We start from the raw sequence: 21,231 nt of genomic DNA on the forward strand, positions 1-21,231 counted from the left end.
AAGCTGCCTTGAGCCCTTTGTAGGAAAAAGGCAGCTTACATCATCTCCTCCTCCTCCATCTTATCCCCACAACAACAACCCTGTGAGGTAGGTTGGGCTGAGAGTCTGTGACTGGCCCAAAGTACCCAGTTGGCTCCATGACTGAGCGGGGACTAGAACCCAGATTGTCTGAATCCCAGTCCCATGCTCTTAACCACTACACCACACTGGCTCTCGTAATTCATGTGAAAGATTACCAGCGCACGGATGACTGTAGGAATGCTCGACTAGTCCATGTACAGATGCAGCTGATAAATCAGCCAAAGCTGATAAAAAGCATTCCTAGAAACCGACTCCACCTGGGCCTCCAGGGATAGCTTGGGATAGAAATTGTACCTGTCATAAAAATGGTTGCATTCTGTCTCTGTGAGTAGCAGAGATAGAATGGCGAGAAAAGCAGCTAGGTTGTATGTTTGCATAGGGTATATTGTATACAGTGGCAAAAGCACATCAGTTCATATGTCTCCTTCATTCATGTATGAATTGGTGGGGGTGAGCTGTTTCAACCCTTAATTGTAACATCAAAAAGATTGCAGGTGAAGAGACCTGGCACATATGGTAACCTTGCTTCAGATCCAGAAATGGGATCAGTGCCTAGGAAAGAAGTGCCTAGGACAATATACTCTAGGAGTGTTTGTGTAGGGGGCATGCACCATTCCATACAATATTAACATGACATATCGCCCCTCATATTTTATATGTCCACGGTCTGATACTGCTTTATCAGATCTAGCTTGGCTTGAAGACTCAGATTCAAAAACCTTACTGTAGTAATATCAGGTTTTATTATCCTAATATAGGAACAGACATGCTGGATCAGACTAAAGACCCAGGTAAATTAGCTCTGTGTTCACAGAGTGACTAGTCCAGCTGCTCTTGAGAACCCCCACAAGCAAGGCATGAATGTAATAGTACACCCTTACCATCACTCATACTGCCTTTGGTATTGGAGATGATACTTAGCAGTCATGACTACTAGTCATTGATAGTGTTATCCTCCATGAATATGTTCAGTTCCCTTTAATGGATAGCCAAGTTGACACCTATCATGGCATCTTGTGCTAGTGAATTCCTTAATTTATCTGTGTGCTGTGCTTTTCTGTCCTGAATTGCATACTAATGAGCTTCATTAGATGTTTGTTGATTCTACTTTTATGAGAGAGGGAGCAAAGCTGTTCTTAACTCCTTTCTCCACCACATGTATCATTTTGTCTCATGTCTTCCATATACACCTCTCTCATATCTTTCTGTATTCACTTATTTTTTCTAAGATAAATGAATTCCAGATGCTGCAACACAGTTCTATAGTTAATTATGTACTATACAATTACACAGTTGTTTATAAGAGAGTTGTTCCAGTTACATGATCTTTTTGGTTGCCATTTTCTGTACTTTTTCTAGCTCTACAATGTTTTAATTGGGATGCAGAAATCAAAACAGTACCCGATATACCAACTGGTCGCACCATAAAATTTGTATGAGGGCAGTATGATACTAGCAGTTCAGTTCCTTTTCAAATTATGTCCAACCTAAAATTTGTCTTTTTCTAGAAACTGAACTCTGGGTCAATATTTTCATCAAGTAGCCCTTAATGACTCCAAGATCTCTTTCTCGGTTTGTTGCAACCTGCTGAGATCTAGTGAGCATGTATTTGAAAGAGGGATTTTTTTGTGGGCATTGCTTATACTTGTTTACATGAAATCACATTTGATATTGTAATGCCCATCCCTTCAGTTCAGAGAGATTCTTTTGGAGCTCTTCATAATTACTTTTGTCTTAATGATACTGAATAATTTGGTGTCACCAGCAAATCTGGGCAACTCACTGCTGATTTTCAATTTCAGATGTTATAAACTAGGTAAAAATACCAGTCCAGTAGAGATTCTTCTGGGTTCCCATTATTTACATCTGTTCATTGCAAGAGTTGACTATTTATTCCTATTCCATGCTTTCTCTTTTTTAACTAGTTGCTGATCTATAAGAGAACCTCTATTATCCTATTAGTTCTAAATTTACTCAGAAATCTTGCGGGGGTGGTCTTGTCAAAAAACCATTTGGAAATTAAGGTAAACCATGTTTACTGGGTTATACTTTTATACAAGTTTATTGGCTTATTGTGCTATTCAGGCTTTTGTGTGCTTGGTTACTTAGTGGACATGTTCTCCCATTATTGGAAATCTTCCATGAAAAGAAGCCACAGTAGGTTAGATGTCATGCAAACGACCCATGGTGACTCCCAACAGAAATTAAGTTCACTATGATTTATTGATTCCTACGACAGCCCCTGGTCTTTTTGAGGTATCCCATGGAACACCACAGGAATAACAAGTAATTCTCTTCTTTTGTGCTATAACCACAATCTACTTTTTTGGGGAGTGCGGGGACATCAGAAAAGCCATATGTCGAGCCAGCTTCAAAGTGGCCCAATGACATGTTAAAGAGCCCAGTTCATTACTGCCTAATATTATGTTTGTTCAATATCTGCAGCTGGGTAACTGTAGCAGTCCAGAGTTTTTGATGAAGTGCTGTCGGGGGGCAGCAGGTACCTGCCCTAAATATTGTCCACAAGAAGTTCCAAGTTTTTCTTGATGGCTGTCAAAATTGAGTTATTAGCAAGCAAAAATGTGGTAAATCTTTAGCTGAGAAAAAGATTTGGAGGGGAGTTAAAAATTTTTTACAGTCAGACCCCCCCGCCTTCTCCCCCCCACACCAGTAAGGTTTTTTGGGTTTGACAGCTAAATGCCAAACTCTGGCTCCTTAAGGTAAGGCTGAGTGGCAACCAGGGAGTTGGATTAGGACATATAGATACATGTTGCAGTGGAAAGCCACCCTTTTTGCACTGGGAAAAAAGTCTTTTTAAAAGGTGGGACAGAGATAAAATCAAGCCAAAACTTTCCCTGGAAGTAAAATTGATGAAACTGAAGCTTTCATACTTTGGGCACATCTTGAGAGGGCAAGACTGACTGGAGAAGACAATATTGCTAGGGAAAGTAGGAGGCAGAGAAAAAGAGGGAGACTGAATATGAAAGAATTGAATTTCATAAAGTGAGGTAGAGTCTTGAGTTCCCAACATCTGACCAGGGTGGTCAAGGACAAGACAGTTTGGAGGGCATTCATTCATAGTCAGAGATGACTTGACTGCATGTAGCGACAGCAGAGTTTTGAAGCTGTCAAAACTTCTTTTTCCCTAGAAAAGGGGAAGGGAGTGCACATAAGAACTTTGCTGTGTACCTAGAAGCTTGGGAGAGAGTGCAGAATACGCACTCTGATGGGAACTAAAGGAGTGGGAGGTGAGGATTTTGCAGCAAATGGGGGGGGGGGTCAAGAAAAAGCTGTCAAGAAACACCAGAAGGAGATAAATATATTTAACGCCTCTTCAGAGAAGTGTTCAGGTTGGCAGCAGGCAACCCCCAAACACAGCCACAGCCAAGGCTTCCAATCTCTGCTTTAGTGGTGAAGGGAATTGGAATGGCTCTTTCCTCCTGCAGTATTCCCGGGTTCCCACAGAATAGAGGAGTATGCCAACAATGTATAGTGAACCTGATCGTTTGTCAGGCTCGCCATGGGGTGCTAACTGATCCAACCCGACTTCCTGCAGGTGTAAGTGAGCACACAAACTGGCCCATGGTGTGCAGTGCACACAAACCCAGTAACTGAAAGAACCTATAATTTAAATGGCTTATCTTAATGTGTTTTCCTCTAGTTACCAAAGCACAACAAATGGTAAATGTTGATCTGAATTCGTAGCAGATGCTTTTTGTGCAACTATTCTGCAGGTGATGATCCCTCTTATCCATGTTTTAGGTTTGTAGCAGAACTGTGCTGAGTTCTGCTACAAGTTAAAATTTGAGTTCTGAGTTAAAATTGTGCTGAGCTGTGCTAAATCATGATGCTGTCTTTTTCCTTTAAGAACTGCCTAAAGGAACCAAGTTAATAGTAAATGGAGATGGGGAATGCAGCTTACCTGCTTACCATAATTTGTTCACCTCTTATCCAGATGTTTGAATATAAGCTTGTGCAAATTTCTCCTGAATTACAATATCTGGTTTAATTAAAAATTATAAAGGGGGGGGGAGCACTCTGCATCCAGTTTTCTTGACTACTTCTTGCCAGTTGGAAAAAAACCCTAGTTAAATATGCTATAGAAGCTGTGTTTTTAAAATAGTGTTTTTTCTTTCCCCAGCCAGGAGTGAACAATATGGATTCTCAGATTGGTATGTATAAATAATTACTTGTTTGAGGATTTGCCTAAATAATGTAGAAGAATTATAAATGCTGCAATCATATTAGTTAAAAATTTAAACAGATGATTCAGCTGAAGAGAATTTGAAAATGTTCGTTCTCTTTATTTGTTACCTTGTATTGGTCAAAATGTTTGGGTGCTTTCTTCAAAAACTAGAAGGCAGATCCTTTGAAGAAAGATTTATCTGGGGTTGAACTAGAGGAAAAGTTATGGGGGAACAGCGGAAATGGTACGGATAGAACTAAGTTTGCTCAGGTACCACGGAATGCTGATTGACTGCTACAGAGTGGGATAGGATTTTTTTTTTAAATGGGAAGAGTTGGGATGGAGTATTGTGGAGAATAAAATGGTTGACTGACTGGAAAACTGAACAGGAGTGTTTCATATTGCAACTTTTTGTTGCAGGCCCCATTAGTATAGGAGTATTACTTCTCTTGAGTATAGTAGAGTTGAATTTAGTGATTTTTACACAAAGCCAAGAGCTTTCAGTGCCACTGTTTAGCATCTTCTTTAAATGTTGAACTTTCTAGTCAGATTCTAACTGTGCTCTTCTGAAAAAAAGTTACTTGCTTGGCACTCAGACTGATTAGGCAGAAGTACTACTCAGTCATCTATCAGGAAAAAGAGATATAACCATAAACATCTGTCTGATTTTTGCAAGAACATTGCTTGGAAGTAACTTACTGAATTCAGTATGCATGTGTTAATATATTCTGAAACCTTTAGAATTGTGTTAAATGCCCAGGATTGGGATTATTTAAATTATGTTTCCTAAATTGTGCTTTCGTATTTTATATCGCATAGGTTTAGCCCCCCCCTGGAACCCAGGTAAGCAAAATGTGTTGTTGCCTTGGTAATTTGATTATTTTTGGCATTTAAACTGTGAGACCATCTGAGCCTTAAGTGACAGTAGTGACTCTAGGAGATAGCCCAAGCTACAAATCTGATCCTTCAGATGGAGTACAATCTAGAGCTGGCAAAATACTTAGTCAGAAAATCTGCCCACTAAGACTATCTCAGTCTTGTTTGGATTGTATTTCAATTTGTCAGCTCTAATCCAGCCCAGTGTAACAGACAGGCATTGCCCTAGTGCACCCACACTGAAAAGGAAAAATCCCAGAAACACAGTGAATGGCGGAATATAAAAGCTTTAAATAATTAAATAATCCAGCTGCATTTATCAGTGTAATGACGACAATATACTCCAAACCCATGTAGTTATTATATAGTATGGGGGACAAAACCAGCAATTGCAGAACCACATAATGAAGAACCCATGGGGCCAAGCAAATCTCCCAAGTACCACTTTCTGGAGCTGACTATCCAAATACGCTCTGCTCACAGCTCAGTCAGTCACCCCAGAAGGATACCATGGTTGATTGTATCCAAAGGTTCTGAGAGATCAAAGACAAACAACAGAGTCAATGCCAGCCCCAATCTTTCTCAAGCCATAGGTCATTATGTGGGGTCATCAAGGTTGCTTGTGCCAAAAACTGACTGGAACCACAATAGAAATGAATTCAGATAATCAATCTTAATTCAAGAGCATCTGGACTTAGTTGGCAACCAGCTGCTCAGGGACCCTGCCCAGGAAAGGAGAATTTTTCCACCAAGTTGAGTTGTAAAGATCTTTCAGATTCAGGGATGAGTTATTCAGTAGTAGTCTAAATTGGCTCTTTCAACTGCTTAGTGATTTAATGGCAGTGCAGTTACTTTTGTTTAATGTTAATCTTAATTCTGAAGCCACCAGTGCTCAGCCTGTTACTTTAGCAACTATTATTTTACCATTCAATTTATTTTTATTTATAGTTTTAAGCCTGTCTTTCCTCAAAGGCATTTAGGGCTTTGTGCAGAGTTTTACCACTCTGATACGTAAAACACTCCTGCATGATACAGAAACCTGAGAGATAGTGATCGGACATCTTAAATGAAGTGGGATTCAAGCTCAGATAACATTTCTAATCCAGATCAGAATTGGATTACTATTCATCTGTGATTTATTCATTGAGAGCTAATATAGCTATGCCTGCTTTATAATTTAGGTATAGTAATGTAAATGCTTTTGACATAATTCAGTCAAAATTAAGCACTTTTGCATCCCATTGGTTTCATTAACAGAGTTAACAGTGTTCTTAACCATTTTCTTTGAAATTTCTGGAATGTAAATGTATTTAGCTTAGCCTAGTTCCTGCCTTTTGTAGTGATGCTGAAGGGATGTAGTGATCCCTTCAGTATGCCAGCACTGCTTGGTGGGAGACTTGCCACTGCTAATATTTTCATTTGCTGGAACAATTTTAATCTAGTGTTATGGTGCTAATTCTAAATTGACAAGTAATATGTATGTATGTATGTATTTATTTATTTAGAAAATTTCTATTCCACCCCATTCGCCAAAGCCTCGGGGTGGCTCTCAACATAAATTATTTTAAATTTAAATAATTATAAATAAGTTATTTATTTATTGAAGATGTATGTGTGGGATGCATACAATATTTTGTTTAATGCATACATGTGTACTCTGATGTCTTCATATTCCCTCATTCACATCCCATGAACTTGCAGAGTAGTAGTATTCTGGAAAATACCTTGAGCTAATTGCATCCTGTAGAAGCTCTCTCCACCTTCCTGACATTGTCCTTGTAGTCAGGCTTCAGCACATCCTAGACAGAACCAAATTAATAGGGTTCAGGTATACAGTAATGACTCTTTCACTCTCACAGGAGATTCTGTCTCCTCATGTTTGCATGGTAGCACAGCACAAGAATGGAGCTATTTGATTCCATTTTCAGTTAACTGGTTTTTTTATGTCCATACTAGGATGCATCAAAGCTCCATGGAATCAGTGTCTCTAGCATTTGTAGGCTTCCTTTTATTTATATTTTATTTATTTATTATTAGAGTCATATCCCACTTTTTCTTTTTTAAAGAACTCAAAGTGTCTTACATGATTCTCCTCTTCCTGCTGTCATTCTTATCCCCACAACAACAACAACCCCATGAGGAAGGCTGGGCTGTGAGTCTGTGACAGGCCTGAAGGCACCTAGTTGGCTCCATTGCTGAGTGGCAACTAGAACCCAGATCACTGGAGCCCCAGACCCGCACTTTTAACCACCACACCACACTAGCTCTCAGACTGAGTCCTGTGGTGCTCAGCTTTGTCTTACAAAGTGAGCTAAGCTGAAAGGAAGTTCACAAACACTGACAGTATGAAGACTATGCAACCAAACAGCCTTTTTCTGTGTCATGTGCAGCAGCACCAAAAAAAAGGGGGGGCTGCTCCCTGTGATGTGGAAGAGGGATGCTGCTTATCCAGTGTCCCTGCGGAGCTTGATTTCTGGTTAGCGCTGTGTGAATGCTGGACATGATCACCAGGAACTTGACTCATTGCAGTATTAAATTGGGCCAGAATCTGAGCAGCCAAGTCCAGGGAATCCAGTGGAGTCCCATTGCCAAAATGGATTCCTTGTATATCTCTCGTCTGAACAATGACAAATTGTTACTGGACAATAAATAAACTATACTTATAAGTAAAAAATAGTTCCCTGTTGACAAGAGAAGCATATGAGGAGTGGGGGAGCAAGCCCTGGGATGGAACACTCAGCTGTGGTTTGGCATCTCACAGTTACTCAGCTTGAAACTTCTATCGCTTAACAAATAGGATGTGGATTAGATACATAGAACGCTGGTTTATCTATGAATATAAGGTCCTATCTGAGTGCAATAGACAACATTTTTCATTATTTAATATACTAGTCTAGAACTCTGAAGTAAGCTATTACAGAACTAGTTCGGCTTTTATGTGCCCCATTCTACAGAATGTAATTAAGGGTTAGCTGCAGGTAGGTGAATTAAAAGTACATCAGAATAAGAAGTACTAAGTATACCTTTTCTTATGCTCACCAGCAATAATAACCATTTACTTTATAAATGGTTATAAGGAAAGAGTGTATGAATAGCATTGTAAAAAGGGGGCATTGAAGAAGAGAATAATACTGTCCTTCACTGAAGCATGCTGTTCCCACTCCCTTTATTCAAGCTGACTGACTTTGGAATGGTATGCTTAATGTAAATGTATTTCTCCGCTCATCAGTTACTGTTTTGCATTGAGTTAAACATGGCCATGGCCATGTGTATTACTCATGGAATGAACATGTCAAGAACTATTTTCTAAGCAGCATCAAATTTAAGTGTTACATTCACAGCTCCCAATCCATGCAAACAGTGTTTGCATGTAGCATTAAACCATGATGGAACAGTATGAGGGTGAAGCTGTGAGAGAATTTGTTTGGTGCCTTCTGCTTTTTACTCATTAGCGTAGTGATTGTATGTACAGACACAGTGCTGTATCTGAACCTTGATGAACTTTTACAGTTTGAATAAGCAAAAGCTAAGATTAACCATGGTTTATGTTAACCATGAACATAATGGCAAACCATGCTTAATCAAAACTAGCACTGAAGCTTTCAATATTCCTTTTCATGGCTGAGCTTCGGAGGAGGGCAAGGTATCAGCTAGTATCTCCTGGTTTTGAACAATTTAGCTATACAAAAACCAAAAGTGGGGTGCCAAAAACAAAATGAGCAAAAAGAGAAACAGACAAGTTTATCAAAAGTGTGAACAGCTAACATCCAGATTCTGAAAATAGAGTGAAGTAGTTTACAGAAAGAGTGGTTCTTTTTCATGTATCTGATTGCCAGTTTTGAATGCATAATTAGGTCATACAGGATTGCCCCTGAAGGAGGAGCCAATTCTAAATTGTGTTTGACTTAATCTGTATAGACATTTATTTAAACAGAGTCTGTTCTATGAAATTGAAGCTGACCTAGGGACAAGACTAAGCATGCAAATATCATACTGATCTCCTATTAGCTTAGGACAAATAGGTTACATAGAGTTACTTTTAACTTGCTACTGTGTTTCTCTTTTGGAATATTATTTTTTTAAGTAAAAGCAAGTTTCTGGTATCAGTTCTTCAAAAGTGTGCTTTCTTCTTTATTTAGCCCACACCGCCAGTCGTTTGCTCAGTGCAGCAAGCCACTCCAGCCAACAGCTCTGCTAATGAGGAACCTGCCAAACAGGTATCAGATTTATCCTGTATTATTTTTGTATCACTTTGTCTTGTACTCGATAGACATTTTAAAATAATCTTCATGTGGTCTATTGTGTTTTAGAAATCCATGTGGTCAGAGCATAAATCACCAGATGGAAGAACATACTATTACAATACTGAGACAAAACAGTCCACTTGGGAGAAACCTGACGATCTGAAAACACCTGCAGAGGTAAAATACAGTTGAAAAAAGTTCACCACTAATTGTCACTTGTTGCACAACAATTCTCAGTGGGTCATGGTGGGTTGCCATGTCATAATGAACCCAAAGTGTCCCACAGGGTAGCTCATTTTTTGGCAGCGAGCCACTCTAAAAAGGTATGACTTTTTCTACGGGTTGATCAACCCATTATGATCATTCTGACCTGAGGGATGGCTTTGGGAATCGGCTAGCAAACAAGAAAAGTAATCCTGCTGGCGCACTTATGATGCTTCCTTCACTGATGCCAGGTGGCTCTTTGAAAAACTGTTGCTGGCTTGCCACCCCTTTTCAAATTTATTTTTGATGGTATTTTGCAAGCCTGTATTTTGCATGACTGTCTAATATGACTAGTCTTGTCTGGTCAATTTTCTTGTCTGTTTCAGCTCTGAAATGGAACAGCAAAGTGGAGTAATTGAAATGGAAACTGACAAATTCAGAAAACGGTCCCAGCAACTATGTAAAAATTATCCTGTATGCAGTTTTGGCTTCTTAATCTATTTTTTACTCCACTTTATTGATACCTCTGACAGTTGAAACAGACAAGATAATTGGCTTGGCAGGTTTGCATGTATCAAATAGAAGCAAAGATGGGCCAAAAAATGTTAAAGAAAATTATGAACAAGTTGCACAAAAATAACTCTGGGGACAAAAACCAAACAGGAAACACTTAAATTGTAGGAATGCCACACTATGGAACATTTTCAAATATTTTTGTGAATATATTTTCTTTCTTAGCAAATGCTATCAAAATGTCCATGGAAGGAGTATAAATCTGATTCTGGAAAGCCTTACTACTACAACTCCCAGACAAAAGAATCACGTTGGGCAAAACCCAAAGAACTTGAAGACCTTGAAGGTAATTTTCAAAGAGATGTCTTTTTGGTCTTGGAAGTACTAGTGACTAGTATGGTTATAATCTGTAGCAATGATAGTAGTGGTAATTTTGGTTAATGAACAGAGGATTAGAACCTCCTGTTCTTCTAAATTTACACTGCATAATAAAGCACTTCATATTCTGGAAGTATAATCTGAGGGACGGAGAGGGGAGGAACCATGGTTTAGAGCTAGATTTGCCATTCTGCTGGCATAATGGTATTTTCCTCCGTCCCCTCTTTCTGTCCTCCCAATCCAGATCTGGTCTGGTGCGTTGGGAAATCTTCTGGAGTAGATTTGTGGGGTATACATATAGCTGCAGGGAGATGGAGAAGAAAAAAGTCCTCTATCACCAACAGTATTGTTCCTTGGTGGAATGACAAGTTGGATTCCATTTATTGGATCTTGGTCATGGTCGACTTTTTAGGGCCTGTTTCTGAACTTAAAGATGTTACCTTTTAATACTCAATTTTCTTCAGATTGAAATTGATAAGTTTCCCTTTTTTCCTTTTTTTGGTACAGCAATGATTAAAGCAGAAGAAAACAGGTATGTTTGAAAATCTTTTTCTTGAGGAAAAACAACATGAACCACCATGGTATATGTTAGGAAGTGTGGTATACAAATGTCACAGATAAATAATCTGATTGTTATTGTTGTTACTAGCAGTCTGAAATGGAGCATGATTTTTCTTTGAAATTTGTTTAAACCTTAGTGTATAAAGAGCATTGAAGATTGTGTAGTTATCAGCTGTCCTGGAATGTCCCTTTTAGCTAAATTAGCAGGTTTTTTTTAAAGAAACAGGTTGCATTGTTCTACAAGAAAGAAATATGGTAGAAATTTGTGACTGGAGATGTCATTTGATTGATCATGGGATTTTTAATTTGCAACTCAAGTTATTAGTTAAATATGCCTACTTGACTTATTTGTTGTGATATTCATATATGATGCAGTAGGAGCATGTTTTTGTAAATGATAAAGAAGGGGGATGCTTTTTCCTAGAGTACTTTCTATTCTATTCAAGTTTTATACATTATTCTGCTAAAAAAATTAAAAACAATTTATGGCTCAATCAAGCACATGTTTTTAGTCAGAAAAATTTTCTTATCAACTATTCTAACCAATTTATTGATTAACTATATCACCCCAAATTATGAATGGCATATAGTGAATAGAGGGAAGAAATATAGGCATACCCAGTGAAATGGGTTGCAGGATGTTGTTAGGACAGGCAAAAGAGCATTTTCCCCCACACAAGGCACAATTACTTTATGTAACTTACTACTATAAGGCATAGTAATGATCATGGGCTTAGATAGCTTTTCACAAGGATAGAGGCATTCATAGAGAACAGGTCTGTCAATGTCTAGTAGTCATGTGGAACCTCTGTATCCAAGACAGTACATCTCTGAATACCAGATGCTAAAGCAAACAATTGGTATGAGGGATGCTGTTTCATTTATGCCTTGTTTTCATGGTTCCTAGAGGCATCTGGCTGGCCATTGTTAGAAATAGGATGCTGAACTAGATGGACCTGTGGTATGATCTAGCAATGAGGGGTGGGGAAGCGGTGACACTTAGCCTAACTTCATGAGGGTGTGAGGAATTGGGAAAGGCAAGACGGAAAACAAAATGGGGTTGGAAAATGCCCTCTCTGAGAGATCATTTCAGAGCACTGACAAGAGTAATATGTCCTTCTCTGGTAGCCTGCCAGCCAGGAAGAATGAGGAAGAGTGTGAAAGAGTAGTCCTTCCCATTTTTAGATTTGGCCTGGTCAGTAGCTTCTCCTTATGGATCACCCCACAGGAATGTTTTCTCAACGGAAAACGGCTCCTCTTTCTATCTTAAACATATATTTAACTTTAGAATTCCTTATTCTTTCAAAGCCGTGAACTATTTGCAGCAACTTAGCAAAGGGTGATTCAGGGATACATAAATGGAATTCTAACTTTAAGCCAATATTTGTCTAGGAAAATAAAGTTGAAGAAATTCCTACCTTCTGGGAGATTTTCCTGCTGTCCTGTATTTCATTAGAGAACTTCAGAGATTTTTTTTGTAGTTCTTACAGTCAGAGGCCGTGTGGCTGGCAGATTCTGCAGAGGATGGCAGAGATTGGCTTGATCCATACTTTGGAAAGTCCTAAACTGGATTTTTCCCTGTAAAACCCAAGCCACACATACATTGCATACACCTTCAATTAGCAAAATTACTAATACAAATTTTATATTGTCTGTTTGTGTAGTGGTAAACCAGAAGAATCGGTTCCAACATCTGCTGCAGCTGTTGCACCAGGAGTTCCAAATGCTGGCACCACTGTTCCTGAAACTCCTGCAGCTGCACCATCAGCCCCCAGCGCTCCTGCTGTTGCATCAGCTCCTGAAGCTGAGGCGCCTTCTGTTGCTACTGTTGTGGAAAATGAAAATAGAGTCGCTGCTTCAACTGATGAGCAGGTACAGCCGCCTGCTCCTGTTGTACAGGAACAAATGGCAGAAGTTGTCACAAATTCTGTAGAAGAAGCTCCTAAACAGGAATCCTCAGAGTAAGCAACAACTTCACTAATTGTTCTGTTCTAATCTGCTCTTTTCTTCCAGAGTAGCCTTCATAGTTTGGGAAAATTAAATCTTGAATATGGCAAAGAAAAGTGAAGCAAAAAGTCAGAAAACACCTTAGTCAGTCTCTCAATTTGTGGCTGCTTTGTAAGAGGAGACAGCTTCTAAGAGAGGAAAGCGAAATAGATTGTCTCCCTGATTCCTCGTCCTCCTCTACAAAAAAGATAAGAGGGATTGAGTAGAATACCAAATAGTTCTTATTCGTGGTCTCTGTGCATCACACACAGGGGTTCTGCACCTGCGCAAGGCCTAGATCAGGAAAGCTTCAATAGCCTAGTGTGCAAGAGTGGGCAGGATCCCCTCCCCTTCCAGTTCCTGGGTATACAAGGGAGCGGTTCCTGCTCAGTTGCTTTTCGATTGCACAGTGCATAGACTGGGAAGCCATTTCTGCTTCACTCTTGCTTTATACTGCTTAAGTACCTTACTGTTTTTCTCCTTGCTCCTCTTCATGCCTTCTCTTACCAGCTCGTCCCTTCTCTCACTTTTGAGGGTGGGGTGGGGGGGAAGAGAGAGAGAGAGAGAGAGAGAGAGAGATACACTTCTCACCAAAAATATGTATTTTCCTACCAAGCTTTCATAGAAGCATAGAACAGTAGAGTTGGAAGGGGCCATAAAGGCCATCAAGTCCAGCCCAACTATTGCAGGACACCACATTACACCATCCCACTCAGATGGCTGTCCAGTTTCTTTTTGAATGTCTTTAGTGTGGGAGAGCCCACCACCTCTTTAGGAAACTGGTTCCATGGTTGTATTGCTCTGACAGTGAGGAAGCTTTCCCTGGTGTCTAGCCTGAATCTGGATTGTCGCAACTTGAACTGATTATTCCGTGTCCTACACCCTGGCATTAGCAAGAAGCGATCTTGACCTTCCTCTTTGTGACAGCCTTTGAAATACTTATAGAGGGATATCATGTCCCCCCTCAGTCTTCTCTTCTCAAGGCTGAACATGCCCAGTTCTTTCAGTCTTTCCATAGGGCAGTGTTTCCAAACACTGGATCATTTTTGTTGCCCTCCTCTGGACCCTTTCTAATTTGCCTGCATCTTTCTTAAATCTTGGATCCCAGAACTGGACACAATATTCCAGATGAGGTCTGAATAGTGAGGAGTATAGTGGAACTACTACTTCTCGTGATTTGGAAGTAATACTTCTGTTAATGCATCCCAAGATTTCATTTGCCCTTTTGGCAGCTGCATTGCATTGTTGGCTCATGTTTAGCCTATTGTCCACAGTTACTCCAGTATCTTTTTTTTTCCAGTTCTGTTGAGCCACATATTCCCCATCTTGTATCAGTGCATTTGGTTTCTTCTTCCTAGGTGGAGAACTTGGCACTTGTCCTTATTGAATCTTATTCTGTTGCTTTCAGTCCAGTGTTCAAGTTTATCAAGATCGCCCTGGATCTTCATTCTGTCTTCTAGGGTGTTTGCTATTCCACCCAATTTTGTATCCTCTGCCAACTTGATTATCTTTCTTTGTACTTCCTCATCTAAATCATTAATAAAGATATTGAAGAGCACTGGGCCCAGGACTGAACCCTGTGGCATCCCACTAGTTACCTCCATCCAATTTGAGAAGGTGCCATTGATGAGCACTCTTTGTGTCCAATTTAGCAGCCAATTTTGGACCCACCTAATAGTTTTTCCATCTAGTCCAGTTTTTGCTAATTTGCTTATCAGAATGTCATGTGACACTGTGTTGAAAGCTTTGCTGAAGTCTAGGTAGATTATGCCCACAGTGATCCCTTTGTCCATTTGCAAGGTTACCCAGTCAAAAAATGAAATTAAATTAGTCTGACAGGATTTATTTTTGATAAATCCATGCTGACTTATATTAATCACTGCATTATCTTCAAGATGCTTGCAAATGGATTTTTAAATAATTGTCTCCAGATTTTTTCCAGGGATTGATGTCAGACCAACTGCTCTGTAGTTCTCAGGTTCATCTTTTTCCCCCTTTTTGAAGATAAGGACAACATTAGCCCTTCTCCTGTCATCTGTCATTTCTCCTGTTTTCCAAGATTCATTGAAGGTAATAACCAGTGGCTCTGAGATTTCCTCTGCTAGGTCTTTTATGACTCTGTGATGGCGTTCATTGGGCCCTGGAGATTTGAAAGGGTTTATTCCACCTAGGTATTCCTTGACCATTTGTCTGTAAGTCTTGGGCTGCCATCTCTCACTTTCAGCTCATACTTCCTCTTGATTGCAGATTTCCTTGTGGGAGAAAACTGAGGCGAAGTAGGAATTGAGTGCCTCTGCCGTTTCTTTGTCGTTATCACTCTGCCAGCCACTTTAAGTAGCTGGGCACCCTTCTCTTTCTAATGTCTTTTGTTCTGGATGTATCTGAAGAAGACTTTCTTGTTGTGCTTAGCTTACCTTGCTATTCTCAGTTCATTTCCTGCTTTAGCCTTCCTGATGCTATTCCTGCAATTCCTTGCTATTTGTTTATATTCTGGCCCTGCTTCCACTACCTGTAGATGTTCTTGTTTTCTTTCAGGCTGTCACCTAACTTTTTGTGGAGCCATGTAGGCTTCCTCTGCTGTCTTCTACACGTTTTTCTTGATGGAATTGTTCGTAGTTGTGCTTTGAGAATCTTCAAGATTTCCCACTCCTCTTGGACACCTTTCCCCTTAAGGGTGTGTTGTCATGGCACTTCGCTTACCATTTTTCTGAGTTTGTTAAAGTTGGCCTTCTTGAAGTCCAGGATGCTTGTTTGGCTCCAGTTACGCTTTGACTCCTTTATAATTGAGAATTCAAGTATCGCATGGTCACTTTCCTCCAGAGTTCCTTTGACTGTTATTTTGTCCACCAGGCCTTCCCTATTAGTTAGTATTAAATCAAGGATAGCTGATCTTCTTGTACCTTCCTCTCCTTTCTCCTGGAGAAAGTTGTCAGCAACACATGTCATGAATCTATTGGAGGTGTCATGCTTGGCAGAATTTGTCTCCCAGCATATATCAGGGAAATTGAAGTCCCCCATGATGACTACATCATCCTTTTTGGAAATGCCAGCATGCTGCTTTTCAAAGATTGCATCCTTGTCTTCTTTTTTGACTGGGTAGACAGTAATATGTGCCAATAACTATTTTTTTCTTATTTTTGCTCCCTTTAAATTTAGCCAGATGCTCTCAATGGGGCTACTAAGTTCTTCTTGTATTTCTGTGCAGATATATGTGTCTCTTACATATAGTACAACTCCACCTCCCTTTTTGTCCTTTCTATTTTTCTTGAACAGGTTGTATCCATCAGTTGTAGAGTTCCAGTCATGTGCGTCATCCCACCAAGTTTCTATTATTCCTATAAGATCATAATTACCCTCATGTACTATGAGCTTAAGTTCGTGTTGTTTGTTTCCCATACTCTGGACATTGGTGTAGAGACATCGACGTTCATGTTTGCTGTGCCCTGGTTTTCTTTCTTTGCTTTTTGGGAGACTGGTGTTGAGCCCTGCTTGAGGTTTTTTCTCTGTTGAAATGTATAAGTCTTTGCCACATGATGGTACGCCATGCTGCACATCTCCCTCCCCTGTAGGTTTTAGTTTAAAGCTCTCCTGATGAAGTTTTTCATGTAGTGGCCAAACATCTGCTTCCCATTCTTTGTGAGGTGCAGCCCATCATTTGCCAGTAGTCCATCTTCCAGGCACCTCAGCTTGTGGTCCCAGAATCCAAATCTCTCTTTATGGCACTACCATCTTAGCCAGTCATTCACTTGAAGGATTTTTCTTTCCCTAACAGTTCCTCTTCCTCGTACTGGTAGGATTGAGGAGAAGACTATCTGGGCCCCAGTGTGTTTTATTTTCCTCCCTAGAGCTTTAAAGTCTGAAGCTATTTCAGCAACACTTCGCATGGCAGTGTCGTTAGTTCCCACGTGGAAGAGAAGGAAGGGGTATTTGTCAGTGCCTATAGGAAGGGTTCCCATCACCCTTCCTCATTCTCCCTCTCTTGCTGCCTTCCCATCTGTGTGATGGCGTCCATGGCCTTTTGCAGCTGCACTTCGTATGAGGCCTGTCTGCCATCAACAGATAACCATTTCCTGTGGCTCCTCTGCCTTGGCAAGGAGCACATAGTGAAGTCTTGCCAGGCTTTTTAGAAAATGAACAGGGCGGTAGCCGGCAGATCAGCTGAAAGCCAAACTCTGGAAGAAGGCCACCTGTGTGGTTGAGTTGTCCAAGCAGGATGTGGAGAGGCCCTCTATCTCTATGGGCACCAGGACCACAAGGCCCAAGAAGGTGGCCACCGCAACCAAAAAAATGGCCACTGCCATGACCAAGGCTAGGGCTCCACTCCTCCCGAAAAGAGCCACTATCTGAGCTTCGCTGGCCACCGGTTCCCCAGTCCACTGCAGCTGCTCACTGACACCACAACCAAATGCCCACTGACCGGGGCCACCCCCAGCACTGGGGACCAGTCATGTGGCTGCTGTCCTTGCCCTTGTTCCAAGGCTTTCCCTTCAACCTCCTGGCAGTGCACACCGTCTCTACCACATGACCCTGTCTTGAGCACCCAGCGACTCTACTCCCAACACAGTGTCAGGGGACAGTGGCCTTTTTCTGTTCTTGTCCCACTGGAGATCCTCCATGACAAGATGTGGACCACGTATTCCTGTAGACCTCCTGCTTTTTCCACCCCCTCAGTGTTAGGTAGAACTCTTCACATCATACTGCAATTTCTAACATTCAATAGGTGGGTAACATGCATACTGGGACTCACTTGCTGTTTCTGTAAAGCAGTGGATTCTCCTCTCATAGAACTCTCTGGGCCAGTTTCAGTTGTTCTTCTAAAGTAGGCTTGGGAGAGGTATTGGGTGCGGGAGCAAAAGCAGAAGTCCTGTTGCTTGAGAAGTCTGGTGGCATGCTGTTGGATGGGACTGTGATTGTATCTTGATTGTGCAAAAGAAGGAGCAGAATGGGCTTGTAGTTCTGGGGTGACTCTGTTCTGATCACTCCCAGTGATGTCTGAGTGGTGTACAGCTGCTGGATTGTGCTTATTCTGGAACCGTTACTCCTTAGCTTTGGTGGCATTCATTTGCCTATGCTGTCACTTCTGGGTAAAGCATGGGTACTACTGTTTATACTTCCCACCCTTAATATCTGTTTCATTTAAATAGTATTGCTTTTTGCTAAAGTATTTAACATGTTTTTTATCCCTAGTGTCACCCCCAAAAAAGAAGAAGAAGATGCTCAACCTGTTAAAAAAACCTATACCTGGAATACAAAAGAAGAAGCGAAGCAAGCATTTAAAGAACTATTGAAAGAAAAGGTGCTTTGCTTATGTTAATTGCTCTTTAACATTTCAAGAAGTATAAATGTTACTCGATGTGAGAGAGTTGCTGGTTTTTTGGTAAGGAACTTTAAAGAACAGCATTCATGCTGAAATAAATATGGAAAAATGTTCTACACAAAATGAACTTGGTATAAAGTTATTTTTGCTACTTTAGTGCAATTTTTTTTCTTTTACAAAAACATATAGCAATGTAAAATGTCATTGCAAAATATTTTACACACTGCTGGAAAAAAACAGTCCTTAGATATCAGTAAATAGATAATGATGTCCTTTTATACAAGTTAGAATGATCAGTTGTTTAAGTCAGCATTCCTAAAGTCGTCATTATAAAAGGCACTTTACAGTATTTTTATCATACTGCTCAAATAAAAAGGCTGCTAGAACAGCATGCAAGTAATAAAAGACAGTTCATGCCTACAGCACACAAGTTGAAAAAGGAATAGGGAGGGGTAGAAGAAGCTATTTCAGAAGGACTAGTAGAATGGCCCTAATTGCCTTAACATAGCTTTCTGGAATAGATTCTGGCTGAATAATAGAATAGTGGTGATGATGAGAAGAAGCCTTGTAGAAGAGGTATTCATGATTAACTCTTCAAGTTATGTGATTTACTTTGTATCTTCACAGCGTGTGCCGTCCAATGCCTCTTGGGAACAAGCTATGAAAATGATAATTAATGATCCAAGATACAGGTATAACCAGTTCTTAATTCTTTTTACTCTACATTATTTTAAATTACTGCTTGCATGAGTTAATGTTAAAAAAACAGTTGAAGTCAATTCATAATTTTAAGTTACCTTTTAAGTAACTCCAAACAGGACAACTTGGAACAGTTGTCCTGTGTGGAGGTGTAAAATGAATCTCTGTAAAATAACCAATTGTAGTTGATATTACATGTGTAATTGGCTTCCCCCTTCAATTTACAGTGCTTTGGCAAAGCTAAGTGAGAAAAAACAAGCATTTAATGCTTACAAGGTCCAGACAGAGAAAGAAGAAAAAGAAGAAGCAAGATTAAAATATAAAGAAGCAAAAGAGTCTTTTCAGCGTTTCCTTGAAAACCATGAGAAGATGACATCCACAACCAGATACAAGTAATATGAACTGAATGTACAACACTAGTCAGACAGTTGGTTTTGCATATTTGACACTCTTAAGCTGTATAGCAAGGATTGTGAATTTCATTGGCAATCCTATTTTACATTTAAATCCTGTCTTACATTTAGTGCCATTTCACACCATTTTAACATAAAGGGAAATGGAAATTTGCACATGCTACTGTCCTCTGTACTCATTCATTGAAATGTGAATGTTTGTTTTTCATCAGCTGATGACAGAGTGGGAGTTTAAGTAAAAATGAAGGTCACATTGATTTTTTTCTCCCACATTTAAAAATATGGAGAAGGTAGAGTTTCCACATTTAAAAATATCTCTGAGCAGTTTAGAAGATTTTAGTATGTTAAAAGCCAGTGTGATATAGTGGTTAAGAGTGTGGGACAGTCTGAGTGGATTCTAGTGCCCACTCAGCAGTGGAGCCAGCTGGGTGACTTTGGGCCAGTCACAGACTCTCAGCCCAACCTACCTCACAGGGTTGTTGTTGTGAGGGTAAGATTGAGAGGAAGAGAATTATGTAAGCCGTCTTGTTCCTTGCACAGAAAAAAAGTGGAATATAACTGTAAAAAGAATGTTAAATACATAAGGATATACCTTAAAATGCATAATTGTAAGAACATTGATATAAAATATTGTTAAAGTCATTAAAATCAATATGATATCATAATTAAGAAACTGGGCAGTACACTTTGCTCAGGGAAAGCTTGTGGAATTTCAAAGGATAAGGCATATAAGTCTCTTTCTTGTCTGTTTTCCCTCTGATGAGTAATGTCTGCATTAAGTAATCCAAGCACTTGGATGTATCACCTTTGTCTTTGTTTCAGGACAATTTGAATGGTGTACTGTCTTTGCAGTTTAGATCATGATGTAGAACTTCCCTAATGCTTTGTGTCATTGTAAAAGAACTACAGTAGATACTCAAGAAGCGTCTTGGTGGGATTGGGAGAGTATGCCAGTGGGATGGCTGCCCTGTTTGCAAGTATGCATTTTCAGGACTGGGATGCAGGACTATGTCGGAAGAAACAATGGGAGGGAAGGAAGAATATTTTAAACAATGAAACATTAAAAATGACAAAAATAAAATGGCAGGAGCTGGAGTAACTCTTGCACTCCTTTTAATAGCTGGATGGAGAGCATGTTAGTTCCCTTTTTATTTTTATTGTGGGAAATAGAAATGCTTTTGCAACATTGAACAGGAGAGGTGCAGAATCGCATGGTCGGAATATATTCTATGTTCTTATTGTCATGGCTTTCATAAATTTGATGAAGACTCGGATGTTGATAACCAGTGGGGAAGGAATGATGGGAGCAAAGTGAGGAAAATTATATCTTCTTACTACATTAATATTTTTTGTATTTCTTCAAATAGAAAAGCTGAACAAATGTTTGGGGAAATGGAGGTCTGGAATGCAATATCAGAGCGTGATCGTCTTGAAATCTATGAAGATGTCCTATTCTTTCTATCAAAAAAAGAAAAAGTAATTATGTTTTCTTTCCATTATTGGGATGTCCCTGTCACTCTGTTCTGCTCAATTCTGCTTCTACCCATAGATAAATTTAACTTAGGATGCACTCCAGTGAGGCTGTCCCTAAGTTTCTGAACTGGGATGATTACTGGCATCGTATGCAGAATGGAAGGAGTACAAAGGAAAGATCACTGCCGTACCCAACATGCACTATAAAACAGATAGATGGCCAACTTTGGCTGTCGAGAGAGAACACTTCAGAGCAGGAAGGAAGGGAATTGAAGTGCCCCAAGATAATGTTGTATTTTG

The 21,231-nt window shown here is 39.9% G+C and overlaps 1 protein-coding gene across 3 annotated transcripts in view; it reads left to right on the forward strand.

The window, feature by feature from the left end:
• PRPF40A (pre-mRNA processing factor 40 homolog A) overlaps positions 1-21,231 on the forward strand; it is a 44,955-nt gene that overhangs the window by 12,490 nt on the left and 11,234 nt on the right. For 2 of the 3 annotated variants that reach the window (XM_044418189.1, XM_044418190.1), the window contains exons 3-13: positions 4,223-4,253; positions 5,087-5,110; positions 9,283-9,360; positions 9,454-9,564; positions 10,330-10,450; positions 10,990-11,014; positions 12,708-13,004; positions 18,217-18,325; positions 18,974-19,038; positions 19,273-19,437; positions 20,826-20,934. In XM_044418189.1, the coding sequence (XP_044274124.1) occupies positions 9,460-9,564; positions 10,330-10,450; positions 10,990-11,014; positions 12,708-13,004; positions 18,217-18,325; positions 18,974-19,038; positions 19,273-19,437; positions 20,826-20,934 (996 nt within the window). In that variant the 5' untranslated portion in view covers positions 4,223-4,253; positions 5,087-5,110; positions 9,283-9,360; positions 9,454-9,459. The remainder of the gene's footprint in view (positions 1-4,222; positions 4,254-5,086; positions 5,111-9,282; positions 9,361-9,453; positions 9,565-10,329; positions 10,451-10,989; positions 11,015-12,707; positions 13,005-18,216; positions 18,326-18,973; positions 19,039-19,272; positions 19,438-20,825; positions 20,935-21,231) is intronic. The other variant, XM_044418191.1, reaches the window with a different exon arrangement.

The sequence above is a fragment of the Varanus komodoensis genome, unplaced genomic scaffold (assembly GCF_004798865.1).
Source record: "Varanus komodoensis strain SLA01 unplaced genomic scaffold, ASM479886v1 scaffold9, whole genome shotgun sequence".
Taxonomy (NCBI): Eukaryota; Metazoa; Chordata; class Lepidosauria; order Squamata; family Varanidae; genus Varanus; species Varanus komodoensis.